Source organism: Kogia breviceps, chromosome 2, assembly GCF_026419965.1.
Source record: "Kogia breviceps isolate mKogBre1 chromosome 2, mKogBre1 haplotype 1, whole genome shotgun sequence".
In the NCBI taxonomy this organism is placed as follows: Eukaryota; Metazoa; Chordata; class Mammalia; order Artiodactyla; family Physeteridae; genus Kogia; species Kogia breviceps.
The window spans coordinates 112,159,573-112,174,823 of record NC_081311.1 but is presented as its reverse complement, the minus strand read 5'-3'; the positions used below and the strand labels follow the sequence as shown (position 1 = coordinate 112,174,823).

The 15,251-nt window shown below is 32.8% G+C and overlaps 1 protein-coding gene across 7 annotated transcripts in view; it reads left to right on the top strand.

Annotated features, from left to right (window-relative positions):
* The window catches only part of LRP1B (LDL receptor related protein 1B), a 1,895,525-nt gene that overhangs the window by 1,724,323 nt on the left and 155,951 nt on the right, over positions 1-15,251 (top strand). For 6 of the 7 annotated variants that reach the window (XM_067025946.1, XM_067025948.1, XM_067025945.1 and 3 more), the window contains 2 exons: positions 3,603-3,719; positions 10,295-10,401. In XM_067025946.1, the coding sequence (XP_066882047.1) occupies positions 3,603-3,719; positions 10,295-10,401 (224 nt within the window). The remainder of the gene's footprint in view (positions 1-3,602; positions 3,720-10,294; positions 10,402-15,251) is intronic. The other variant, XM_067025947.1, reaches the window with a different exon arrangement.

Genomic DNA, 15,251 nt, shown 5'->3' with positions numbered 1-15,251 from the left:
TTGTTCTAGATCCTTTGCATTTCAGTATAATTTTAGAATAATCTATTTCTTAAAAGTAATTAGAATAGGATAACCTATTCCCTCAAAAATAACTTGCTGGAATTTTTATAGGGGTTTCATTAATTCTGTGTAGTCATTTAGAGAAAATTATAGCAATTTGAGTTTTCTAATTCATGAGCATGATATATCACTGCATTTTCTTGGACATTATTCACTTTCAGCAATTTTTATAGTTTTCATTATGAAGGTCTTACACAAATTTCACTAGTTTTATTTCTAGGTATTTGTTGTTTTATTGATACCATTGTAAAAGATTTTCTTTAAGTTTAATGTTTTGTTATTGCTAATATATAGAAGTATAATTAAATATATACATTGATGTTGTATCCTATGGCCTTCTCAAATTCACTTATTAATTCCAGCAGTTTATGGGATCCTTTGATTCCTTTTAGTATAAAGAGAAACTTAAATCTCTCTTTCACCCCTGTTTCTCAGTCCACTTCCCTAGTTCTTGCTGTGCAAGACATCACAGCACCAGATTCTTTTATTTCTTTTCAGAAATAGGCAAAGCATATACAAAGAAGCACCAATAGTACTGCAGTATGCATTACATATAGTTTTGTGTTTTGGTGGTTCCTTACTCCACCTTTCTGAGGATCAAATTTGTCTTGAGTATCTACAATTCATATGAAAATGTATTAAACAAAGAAAACAAGTTTTCAAACTTGTTTGAAACTATATTTGTTTTCTCCAAATTTATAATATCAAAAAATGAAATAAAGCATAGTTCCAGTGCTGTTTAACAATATGAATTAATAGAAAGCTCTACATATTGTGAGTATTTTAATTACAATACAGTATTACAATTTGGGATTATATATGTTCTCTTCTACAATCAGTTTTGGGGGCGCCGGTGATTTTCAATATTGGCTGCTCATTGGAATCACTCAACTTGCTTTAATAAAGATACTGATGTGTGGGTTCCACCCCAGAGAGTCTGATTTTATTGATGTGGGATATGGATTAAGCAAAGGGATTTTTTAAAGTTCCCTAGGTGATTTTAATGTGAAGCCAATTTGAGAACGCTGTTTTACACCTTACTAAAAAAAAAGTATATATAATGTATATATATATTATATATATATAAAGTATATATATATTATATATAATATATATATACTCCTCAAGGGAGATTTTAAATGCAGAAAAAGTCTATATAGTTTATATAGTTTGTATTTGTAATTTTTATAAGCAGTGTCATGGATCAAGAAGTTAAATAACTTGGAAACATAAAATTCGAGTAACCTTACCTAAGGCAATTAACCTTTCCACCTACTGTTTCTGCACGCCCCAAATTGAAACCTTAGCAATGAACTATAACTTGTTCTTGTTAAGAAATTACTGCAGGTCTCTTTGAAACACAAAATATGATAAAAATGTTTAAACATAGAAACAAAAGTACAAGGATTTAGGGGGGAAAATCTTAAAAACACGTTGTGTTGATATTTAGTACTGATTGTTAACCTTTTGTAGTCATGGAGGATTGCTTGGGGACAATGTTGTAATACTAAGTCAAATGGTCTATTTGACTGATCCAGACTGCACTTTCTTATATTCTTCTATTCTAAAAATTTTAAGCAATATTCCAAAATAATGCAAGCAACACATGGCAAGGAATAAATAAAACTGTTACCTAGAGTAGTAGTTTCAGAGGAGTTTGTTTTAATTGACAAAATGAAATAACCATCTAAATAGTTCAGTATCAAATCCCATATTTTCAAGGCTTATTATTTAAGTTCCAATCATCCTAACATATTGCTTGATTGAGATGTACATAATACTACATTAGAACTTCTGTAGATTTTAGACCAATTTTTAAATCTAAAGTGAGGTATAACACAGGCAAAAAGGATATATTACAAAACGTAGCATTCAACACAGTGACACAAGTTAGGTTCTGAGTAATCATTAGCAGATAGGCAGGTAGGCAGGCAGGATGGAAGAGAGGCAGGGAAATATTCTCTCTCTCTCTCTTTCTCCCTCTATTTATCTATTAATATCTATCTATCTATATGCATATATATATTAGGCTATATATAATATACACTTACGAGTAGAACAATGCATTTGAAGTCTATCATGAGAATTTCTACAAAATGCAAAATGTTTCTTGAGCAGGATCTGTATATAAATCCCTCCTTTGCCATTTAAGACCTTTGTAAAATTGGAGAAATCAGTTAAATCCTTTTTTAATTTTCTCATTTATTTCAATGCATGTAATAGTACTTCTTAGGGTTGTTTTGAAGATTGAGTATGATCATGTTTATGACAATGCTTATGCAAGAGGTGGGCTGGATCTTCAATATATGATCATTACTTAATTTTCATAATTAAACCTAAATCACTTTTGTTTTCATAATCTTATTTAAATCTGAATTTTATAAGATGCATTCTGCAGTAAAGAGTAGCAAACACCACCAAATAGCTTATCTTCTTCTTTAGTTAATTTATTTTACTAATCTGAATTATTGAACACTTCACTGTCCATCTCTAACATGGCTGAGAATAAGGAGTTGATCTAAGTATGTGAAAGAAAAATGTATCCTAAATTGTGCAATGACATTGTTACTCTTATTATTTTATGTATTTGAATTTATACCATCTTTATGCTTTTGACCCTTGGTACTCAGTGTGTGCCATAGACCAAGGATGATGTTGTCATTTAGAGAACATGTTAGAATTCCAGATCTACTCAATCACAATCTCCATTTTAGCAAAATTCCCAACTAATTAATATGTAGACACATTAAAGTTTAAGAAGTGCTGCTGTAGATTATAAACAGTTGGATATTACTCTTATGAAAATTTAAAAATATATGACCTAAACTCTGCATAAATTCTTACTTCATGAATTTTGATTCTGGATCCTATGGACACAGTTAGGTTTGTTGTAAAGAACAGTAAATCAGGAGTCAAAGCACACTTTTTTGATATTGGCTGTGCCACTTAATAGTAGTGAAAATGCATCAAGTTCTTAAACTTCTAAGAGTATCTGTTTTGTCATTTGTAAAGTGAAGGGCTAGTTAATACATCTCCTGATACTCAGTGGGATTATTTAGAGGTTCAAGTGAAATGGCACTTTAAGAATTTTCAAGGTCTGTACACATTAGGCGCTATTAGAATCTATGAGTTTAGATCAGCTGACCACAGGTAGATTTTGAGTAAGAACTTATAAGGGAGGAAGACAAGATGACAACCAGAGTTTAATAACAATTTCTTTATAGCTGCTGCTTTATATCGGAAATAGAAGGTGGCTTAGGAGTGTCCTAAAGAGAAAGGTAGTTTTGAATAATTTCGATCTTTATTTTTACTGATTGATTTGTGTTGACTTTGAGTGGGTGGTCCAATCAGTTACTTTGTAATTAGCTCACAATGAAATTTTATTCAGAATTTGCCTTCAATTTTTCCTAGGGATGGTCTCAGTAACTGACTTGAGATCTGAGGAAATATCATGTCCCCTGGATTTGGCATGGCAGTGAGGACATCGTGAGGGATGTCTTTATGGAAGTCAACGATGCAAATTCTGGTTCTTTCCATTACAGATAAAAAGACTTGTGGTCCTCATGAATTCCAGTGTAAAAACAACAACTGTATTCCAGATCACTGGTGGTGTGATAGCCAAAATGACTGCAGTGATAATTCAGATGAAGAAAACTGTAGTAAGTAACTCTTGCTTGAGAGCGTTGCAAGCTTGACAGCCTATTCAATAAGCAGGATAGCAATTTTTAGTTCAGTTAAGGTATGAATTTGAACCTGTCTGTCCTGCAGCTCACATTTTTATACGTATATCACATTTGAACAAGAATATTCAGACTAAATTGACCTAAATCTCAAATGGTAGAATTATTGAAATGCTCATACTGGGAGTTACTTTCTTACATTTATCAGAATTAGTATGAAAGTATCATGAGGTTTAATGCAACCCATTAGTATGCAATGAAGGTAGCCCTTGATGCAAATTCATACAAAGAGCTGAATGATATGGAGACAGTACAAAACATATCATTCTTTAATGGATGGAATTCATTTTATTTGTCTCAAATCCTATTACACTACAAATTCACCCAAGAGCATCTTTCAGTGAAATATCATTTATTCTCTCTGGAGTGGTGAACAACATAGGTATTCAGGATGCTTTTCTCTCAAAATAGAATAAAGCTATTATCATCATCTGCCTCCTGCATTTTTATGTAATAAATTTAAAAGACATTAATTAACCAACAGTTTTATTTTCTAAGAAGCATGACAGTATGCAAAATTGTGATAGTATCTCTATCTTCTAGCATTAATTTCTGAATGTATTTCTTACTGGCACTTTCTTATGCTGCTGTTTAAATAAAGAGGCATATAATCATGTTCAAAATAAGATAATAATCAAATTCCATTGATTAAATATTTACATTCTGCTACTTCCAAAAAGGATTTTATGATAACAATAATGTCTACTCTTATGCATTGGACTTAGAGCATTCATTTCCCAAGATACAGGAGACAAAATAGGAATTGTTATATTAAAGCATGGGGATATATTATATAAAAGCATACAATTAGTAGAGTCACAGCCTTAATAAACCACTTGGATGTTCAGTTTGCAAAATGTCAACTAATGTTTTGAATAACTTTCAGAACTTAATCTGACTAGTGTTTGAGTACCAGGTACATTAATTATGAAATCTCTGGATCATTATGATTATGAAATACTTTGAATATAGAAAGTATTACTATTATTACTCCCTTTTCACATAGATATCTCCCAACTGATTGTACTCTTTAGAAAGGTAAAAAGTATTGCAGAGAGTCATTAGAGTGTTCTAGATTCCTTTAATCAGTAATTTAAAAAACAATTTTTGTATAGCATGTTTTCAGATTCTGTCCAGTGATTAAAATAAAAATCTAATGGGGTGATGGTGGTAAGAATAGAGGAGAAATATAAAAAAGAAACAATTATTATATACTTTTAATTTATTTTATTTGTATTTCAGAGCTTAAATACACAGATAACTACTTAGCTTAGTTTTGGATACATTTAGTGTTAGTTATCAATAATATACCTGAGAGGAAATGCCTGTGACTGAAGGATATTGAAAACAAGAGAGGGTAGGTGGGAAGGCAACACAGGAGACTCACATCTTGGAAGACCCTTAATTCAAGTCATAATTTAAATTGTGTGAGAAGTTAGGTTACTGCTTTAATGAGAAATGAAGAAGAATGAAGGGTTGAGAAAGCTCACTTCTGAGTCTGCTGGGGTTTCTTAAATGGCTGAATATCATTTTGCTGACATCTCCTATAAGTCATCTTCTGATGCAAGAAAGCAAGGAGAAGGAACATTGCCTCTCACTTGTCGCTGTGGAAACTTAGTGATAAATCATTGTAGCCACAGAGCCCTTAAGAAAAAGCAAGGGAATTGACTGCAGTATCAAGCATTGCAGTATAAAATACCCAATTATGTGTGTATCTCTTTTAGTTCCTACTCACTCTGAGCTTGTGGCTAAGACAGGTAATATTGATGAATTTGCAGAGGAGAGATGACAGTGAACAAGAATGAAGCATATTATGGTTGTGACATGGAAGAATAGAAGGCATACACAGGATAAATATCAGAGTGGGTAACATGTTAAACATGTAAGAATATGTAAGAGAAAGGATCATGGGCTCTACATCATTGAGTGGTGTTTGAAGACACCATCTTGACTAGGCCAGAAAAATGGGAAGATTTAAGCATTGAAAATGCCAGTTCTACATAGACAGAAGCTGAGTCTCTGAAGAATGAGAAGAAAAAATACAGTATATCTATAGGGAACACCAAGAGACTAGTCCTGTAGAAGTCAGCCTTAGAAAAATTACTGTTGCTGTATTAATCTAATATCTTATTATCAATTGAAATTATAATATGTATATAATTACAACAGAACTATTATAATTATATACACATAATTATATATTGTAATTATGACTATATTATATACATCACATAATTTTATATATATAATTATAATATATATAGATGACAAAAATATACCCAAAAGGGCAAGTGGTATAATATTATTATGTTTTCTAAATATTATTAGTCAACGATATGCATTTTAGTGCACATTTTGTCATTTATTGTTAGCTCTTATTAAGTAGTGAAACATACCAGAGATAGTAAGTTGGTCTTATACAATAGCAACATGCTTTTTTTTTTTTTTACAGGCCTGTGTACTATCACACAACATTCATTTGCATTCATTGCCTCACTTATTTCTTTATCACATTTATCTGAGTTCCTACTTAAATATCTGGAGATGGAGTACCATGGTCTAACACAGTGCCTGACACATATTTATAATATTAGCAATGTATTTTAAAATTTGCTTTTGGACTTCTTTGTTTATAAATCATATATAATGAATTAACGTTTTAAATTGTATTGGAAACATTCCAGCCATACATATGGGAAGAGCTGGAATAGCAGTGGAGCAATTAACTGCCAGCTATGTTTTAGTTTAATATGCTTTCTAATGTTTTATATCTACATAAGATAATTAGTCCATTGTCATTTCATCATCTGATGATGATCATTTCCCTTGTTAAGTGTTCAGCAGGGACATTTTGCTTCAGCAATGATTTCTGCTCTTAAAAATAAGAAAATTTCATTGTTATTGGAGTAATTTTGTAATTTGGATCAAAGGTTTGGAAATATTTGAGAAATCTTGACATCTCTACTATTTTCATCAGCAACAAATATATATCGCATGTGTGCCTTCTAAGTAATTGATATGCAAAATAAAATTATTTCATATCTTTGAATTATTAAGAAGTAACTAACATTGCAATAGATTTTAAAGTATCAAATAATTTGATCAACTAGATCAAGTTTTATGTAGAAAGACAAGCTACATCTGCCTTATTTGAATTTCTAGTACTTTCACACTGAATTTATATGAAAAGATTTTTTTTGTATAGCACGTCAGTTATACTAATTGTATTCTAAAAATTCTCCTCAGATGCTCACACCCACATTGATATAACTTTTGAACTTATCACCAAGGGTTTATGATAATATACTCAGTGGAGAAATTGGAGTCTGGAAGCTTTTCTGCTATGCCACTAACTCTGTGGCTTAGAAAGTTGCTTTTATTTTCTGAATATAGCTTCTTAGGTTTTGTGCAGGACGGCTTTCATAGTTCGTTTCAGTTCTGAGGCAGTATGTTTGTGCCTTCACTAGTATCAAAGGAAGTGACCAATTTATATGATGCCTTTATTTTTTATCCTTATTATAGAATCAGCCTTCTGAAACATGCCCTGTAACGGCTTCTTGGCTGTTAATCTAGCATGTTTAAATGAGATTTATGGAAAACCTGGTTAATCGTTCATGTATGGGATTCCCTATCTATTTTAGATCTGAGGAATAGGTAATATCAGACCTAGTTAGTGTGGGAAAAACATTTTAGAAATACTAGGGAAAATGTCACATTTAAATTTTCTTTCCATATGGGCTAGATTTCAGGTATAGTCATTTTTTTGTTCTTTTTCACAAGAAAAGTGCCAACTATCACACCAAGTTCTAAAAATTGGTCTCTTACTTTATCCTGAAAAGATCAAAGGCAAAATAAACAATTAGAGAATACAATCACTTAGGATCTTCTCTCATAGCAAAATTACATTTTCCTCAAGAGAGAATTTCTTTTTGAGATAACTAGTAGCAAAAATTCTAAGACATATAGATGAGAGTTAGAAACAGATTAGCTTCCCCATTCCTTGATGACATTTGTATATGTATAAATAATTCAGGATTATTATTCAGAAGTAGATTTGCTGGCATATTTTAAAAACATGGTAGAAGCATACAGAATTTCCATTTGTGTTGGAAAATGCTTTTCCTAGTAAGTCTTTCAGTTCCTTTGCACCATATTGGAACGGAATAATTCACAATGGTAAGACAAGTCTCGATAGATCAAATGTTCTGTGGAACTATTGGGCAAATGCCTTGAACTACTGGCTATACATTTTTGTAACCCTGCATCAGCAACATCCAGCCCTCTCCATAGCAGTGCATAAAACCCTGTGAAGTTATTGCTGCTTAGCACATGATAAACACACTTGCTTTTAATTAGAATAAAGGCAAATTAGAATATTAAAGGAAGAATTATCCTCTTTGGATACCCTCATGTCCATGAAATAAAATGATTCTACTGCTGTTTTAAAACATCTAAATATACTATGTTTTAGATGTACGCTCTCTTTATTATTTAATGAAAATATTTTAATGTTATTTACCATCGTTTGATGAATTGAGCATTGATTAATTAATTATTTTACTATAATTTCTTTTCCCTGAGAATAAAACTGCATGTGTCTGCAAATAGAAGAAGGGTGAAACAACTTCAGTATGGATGGATAAAAAGAGAAAAAGGGTTTTTTTAAATTATTATTGTAAAGTGAAATAGTCATTGCTAGACATGTGCCTTGGACAATTAACTTGACTTTTCAGGGCTCTAATGTCAATGCCTGTAATAGGTGAGCACTTATTACTTCTTCAGTGGTATAGGAGGCAATGATATGACCTAACAGTAAAAGTATAGGCCCTGGTATTAGGTTGTCTAGGTTCAAGTTCAATACTAGCTCTTTTGCCTGCTGGGTGATTTGGAGTAAATTTCTTATCCTCTCTGTGCCTCAATTTACTCATCTAAAAAAGGATCCAACAATAGCAGCTACCTTACAGAGTTGTAAATATTAACTTACGAGCTAATTCAAGTACTTGGCATTAACTTCACCTAGTGCCTAACAACAAACAAGAAATCAGTAGCTGGTAATTTTTATTATTGTTTTAATTAGTAATATTAGTATTAATAAAGTTTTAAAAATTAAAATGTAATATATGTAAATATAGTGCAAAGTGAAAAAGAGAAACTGTTCTTGTCATGCTGTCTAAACAAAGGAGTATTGAAAAATGAGGGGGAGTCCCCCCTTATCATGCTACTGATAAGCATGATATTATTCCTAGTCTGAAGTTCACATTTTAAAATAAAGTCCCAGAGCAGAACAAAAAGCTCTGACATATATTCCACTTTTCACAGCCCTTCCAGTGTTCTCAGAAGGGGTCTTTATATATAAATGTAGGAGCCTTCATGATAACAAACATTCAAGATGTTACCCTATAGCTAGAAACCTAGTGATTGTGTAGAGATATATTCAAATACAGGCTGAATTATGCACAATCTTTATGGAGAAAATTATGCTTCATATGAATATTCCTTAAATTTAATTTCTGTTACCTATTTCTTTTTCATCTGAACAAGAATATTATTGTGTGTGAGACAGCTGTAAATACAGTTAATGACTGGGGGAAAACAAAAAGGGGTTCTCTCATCATACCAGATATCATTTCTCTTTGGAGAACCAAAACCAAACAATAGATGATGCCCAGCAGTCGTATTGATTACTTGCAGGAACAAATTACTGCAGTCCTACTTCATTGTCCGGATGAAACATATTCCACATAGGAATGAAGCCAAATAGCAAGTCACAATATTTGGCTTATGTCCTATGTGGAATATGGTGAAGCATAGTTAAATTAAATTGGGAAATTATCTAAAATGGCAGGTAAATTATGTAGGGCATAAGCAAACAATTGCATAAATAAAGAGGCAATTTTCAAAAAAGAATCTCCTCCTGCCTCTTCAATCCTTACCCACCCAGTCTTGTCCAATAATACCTCCATGTATAATTTAGTTCTAGGAACTCTGGATTTTCTGGGGACAAAATTGAAGAATTAGAAAGTCATTAGAATACATAATAAAAATTCAAGAACTAAATTCTAGAATCTTCACTAAATAAACAGCCCTGGGAACCCACAGGGATAACAAAATGTCTTACTTGCTTTAAGTAAGTACTTAAAATGACTTAGAATTTCAACTGGAAAAGATTGTTGTTTTGTTTTAATATGTAGATTTTTATGCCTTTTAATTTACTTTGCTGCTGCATTTTTAGTAAATAGTAGGCTATTTATCTTTTGTCTTTTCTTCAATTTGTTTCTATAATGCCACTTTCTATTCCTGACTTTAAAAATAAATTTGAAAAATCATTATATTATGTACCGTAGATCCTTCATGAAACATTTTTTCTAAACAATTTATCGGTTCTGCTTGGCTAACCTTTATTTTCTTAATGCTACCTCATGTTGTATGTCATATAAATTTTAGAATGAAGTTGCATATAATAGAATAACCCTGTGCTATTTTTCTGTTCCCAGAGCCACAAACCTGTACAGTGAAAGATTTTCTCTGTGCCAATGGGGACTGTGTTTCTTCAAGGTTTTGGTGTGATGGAGATTTTGATTGTGCAGATGGCTCTGATGAGGTAGGCATCTTTGCAAAATCAAACAAAAAATAAAGTAGTTCCTTAAAATCGCATTCGTAATTATTATTAAATTCAAGGAGTGTGACAAGGACAGCTCTGAATGCATTTTGCTTCTGACACACTGAGATAAGTATTATATCTAAGTGCTGTGCTGCACACATCCAGCACAGGGAAAAGCTCTTGTGCTACTATTGACAGTTAATTTTATATTCTCTTTTACCTCAAGTGGTGAATGGCTGGGTTGGGAATAAGATGTTTGGAAACTCTATTCCCTATAGCTGATGCCCTTGCCATCTGTGAATTTGTTCATCAATTTAATGCAGTATTTATAGTCAGGACTAATATTTTTATGCATTTTAAACAGTTTCTTCTCCCCAGTCTCTTTCTTCAGTACATATAGTCTTATAGACTTAGATATGGGTCATCAATTTTTATGAAACCACAGGTTTAGCTTTGCTTAGATGATGACTCACAATCCATTTATAATAAGCTCTACAATACACACAGTTAAGTGAAAAAGTTTAGAATTTCTCTGGATAATTCTGTAATTTTAGATTGTGCTAACATTTATAAAACTTCATGCAATTCATTACTTATGCATCTGTGTATTCATGTTACAGATATTAATCACTCCATGATGCTTTAAAAATAATACATGACACACCATAATAATCACTGTGATTACTATGAGAAAATAGTGATTTTCTCTGTTAATGATTTCTCTTGTTATTCTCAGGAACATAGCACTTGTGTAATCAAGTCTAGTCAGAGATGAAGGAAAAATGAGGTCTTTGGAGCTCAGTGGCCACCATGGCTCCTCCTGGTACAAAGTGACTCCCTAGGCCTCCCTAGACCATATTGACTCGAATATGTACTTAGCTTCACAAAGGGCCTCCCACTGACTGTAGGCTTGGCAAGAGAGAATCCTCCTGCTGCTCTAGAGGTTTCTGTGTTTCAGGTTCAGCTTCCTCAAGTATCCACTGATTATCCACCTCTTTGGGAGACACTGCAGGTCTCTATTAATGATAGAGCCCACACTAACTAGATCTTTCCCAGCCTTCAGGTATTCTTATCAAGTTTGGACAATTCTTCTCCATTCTCTATCTTGGAAAAGTTCCCCTAATCACATACAAGAGTCTAGAGTTTGGAAACCTTAATTAATTTCTCACCTGAAGTCCAGAAAACTTAAACCTTCAGGCTGCAAAGGTCACTTAGGAGAAGATGTAAAATACTACTTCTATTCCTGGGGCTATTCACAAAACAAGTCAAAATGAAATTTTAAAAAATGCACAGGGAAGTTCAAGTCTTAACATTGTTCAGCTACATATTTCCTTAGTATCTATTTACTCAAAAATTATATTAAATGTTTCCCAGTGAGGAAAGTATATTTCACATAAATTCATCCATATCATTAAGATGTTTTGTTTTTGTTTTCTTTAAAAAAATGTGTTCCATCAGCACCATGTCATTGTGAAACATCAAGAGGTGGGGATATATTGCTTAAGGCTTGTGATTTCATCTTGCATGTTGTTCACTAGATGTCCAACTTACGTAAACAGAATCAAACACTTCTTTTGCAAAATCTTATTCGCGTGAAAGTAGACATCCTTATCCATGCCATTTCTCTCATGCCGTAAGTTCATGGACATAGTGATGGCTGAATATATCTCCATTATCTGGACATTTTTATGATAATGTCCCTAGGGAATTAAATTAACTCTCTGAAAGGTGGTCTTTCTCTACGTTTACAAACATTTAGTATAGTCTATATGTAAGGAAATGGCTAACACTCTGGGCAGCTGATTTCTATTTCCTTTCTAAAATCTAGCATGATAGGTTTCATTGACAAGAAAAGCAAACAAACAAACAAAAAGGTGAGCTGTACAAATGGCTAGAAGGCATAATTACATGCAGGATATTCTCATATTGGGAACAAAAAATTGTGAGGATTAATTTTGTATGAATGTTAACTGAGTTAGTTTGTTAATTTCCAGCCAAAACAAAAAAAAAGAAACCAAAAACTTGTATCAATGTAATTGTGTATCAAGTTAGTGACAAACACAGAGAAGAACTATTTAAAGTGCCTTTAAAATATAATATATGGGGTGCTTCCCTGGTGGCACAGTTGTTGAGAGTCTGCCTGCCTCTGCAGGGGACGCGGGTTTGTGCCCCTGTCCGGGAGGATCCCACATGCCGCGGAGCGGCTGGGCCCGTGAGCCATGGTGGCTGAGCCTGCGCGTCGGGTGCCTGCGCTCCACAACGGGAGAGGCCACAGCAGTGAGAGGCCCGCGTACAGCAATAAAAAAATATGTATATATATATATATATATATATATATATATATATATATATATATATATATATATGTAATATATGGCCTCTGCATCCAGTATAATATACTGTAAGGACAAAAAGAAATTAAACTGTATTCGTAGATGTGTTGTTAAATAATAACATTGATTTTGCTAATTTGAATTTCATATATCAATATCTTAAGGGTAGGATAGTTCAAATGTTAAATTTTTAAAATATTAACACTCAAAATTTTTAAGTAAAATAAAGGAGATACAAATCTAGAAACAATGAAAGTAAATAAAAGTCCTATAATTAAATTCAAAAGTATCAGTTTGAGATCCTGATTTATTTTTCTCTTTTTAAAAATATATATTCTTAGCTCTGCCACTGAAAAATCCTAAAACCAATGACATCCCAGTCTTAAAGACTATCTCTAACACTCACATCATGACCTCTAAATACATTTTCCAGTTAACAGAATCAAAACCCCTTTAAGAAATGTTTAATTCTAGGTCTGAGAAAGGAAATTGACAAAATGAGCCACTAACATCTTGTCAAGCCAGAAAACAAGGCTATTAGGATAGTGTCGAGAGTACATAGGAGCAAAATTGCAGGGCTTTCCACTGACAAAAAGGACAATTTGAGCGTCAGAAAGAAAAAACAAATGACTGTAATGTATTTTGAAATATAATAAATGTACAAGGTACATGAGTTCATAATAATAGTTAAACAAATAAAAAGCTCAATTGTTACTTTGGAGGTTGCTAATGTATCAACATTCTTAGAATTCACTCAGCCAAAATCAGAATGTGGGACATTCTATAGAGCAAATTACCTGGTTCCTTCAAGTAGTAAATGGCATTTAAAAAAAGTAGGGGAATGGAAAATAGTTACACATTAAAAGAAACTCAAATCAAACTCAGTGTATAGACATCTTTTTTTTTTTTTTTTTTTTTTTTTTTTTTTTTTTTTTTTTTTTTTTTTGCGGTACGCGAGCCTCTCACTGTTGTGGCCTCTCCCGTTGCGGAGCACAGGCTCCGGACGCGCAGGCTCAGCGGCCATGGCTCACGGGCCCAGCCGCTCCGCTGCATGTGGGATCCTCCCGAAGCGGGGCACGAAGCCATGTCCCCCTGCATCGGCAGGCGGACTCTCAACCACTGCACCACCAGGGAAGCCCTATAGACATCTTTTACATCCTTCTTTTACCAAATAGTATTTTTATATAGTTAAGAAAATCAGAAAATTTTTAATGTGGATTGGGAATAACTTTAAGAAATTCTTGTTAATTCCATGATACTGTTAATTTTCTGAAGCTATCGTTGTTATGTTAAAGTTCAGAATATAAATAAATTGGGGGAGAGGATTATGAAACATGAATAGCCAAGTGTGGATAATTGTTAAATATGCATGGTGAGCACATGGGTCATATTATTCTATTCTCTCTATTTTTCTGTATGTTTTTAAATGTCTAAGATAATTAAATACCCCACAAATATAAATACAGACACACTGCATCAACTATACTGTAATCTATTATAAATCAAAATCTTCTGATGATAGAAAAAGTGTCTAGAAGTATTACCTTCTGTATTATTGTCAATACAAATAGACCAGTGTTACTGGTTACTGAACTCTTTTACTTGAATTAGCCTTATTGCTGAGATAAACATTAATTAATTCTATAAATATATACTGAGCAGTTTTAATCAATGCATATATTAGACACTTGATTCATAGACAGACATGATCCCTATCCTAGTGGACCTGAATTACATAAAATGTTAATTTATAGTCCTGATTTTCTACATTTGCTACTTTGTTCATTCAACCATTTATTCAGCAGTTTTTATTGAATGCTTACTTATTGAATGTGTCCCAGGCATAGTACTGGGCATGGAAGAGGAAGGTGGTGAACAAAATATATGAAATTACTTTCTCATGACTAGTGCATGGGCTATTTCTTCAACGTCATGCACCATTACATAACTTACCCCTCAGATACAGCACGTTTCTAATTCTCCTTACACAGGATCTTTTCTTAGTTCCATTTCTGTTTAAACTTCTTCTGTGAAACCTTTAAGAATTCATATGTTTAAAGCATATTCATTTATCTTGACAGTATATTTTACTGCAATTGTTGGTTTAGGTGCTGGTCTTCTATTAGAATTTATCAAATATGGGGAGTAATCTTAGTTTTCTTTGCATTGTTATTTAAGAAACTCTAGTAAATGGTAAATCTTCAATACTTGGGAGAAGAAGGGAAGAAGAAAGGAAGGAAAGAAGAAAATCAGTTATATAGCAGGCAGTCTAAACTGCCATCAGCAAAGAGAAAATGATAGGAATTTAGAAAATAAACTCTTCTTTCTTATATGGGATGAAAGTGGCAAGAAGCAGGAAGTAATAGTTTGATATGCTTCATTCACTGGGAGTTTCACAAGCTGTGAGAGTGCTGCACCTTTTGTGAAAGGAGCAGACAAATAGATTTTGGCAACAGTAGAATTTGCTAAACAGCAGAAAAACATCATCCCAGCAAGATATTTCACTGGAGCATCCCA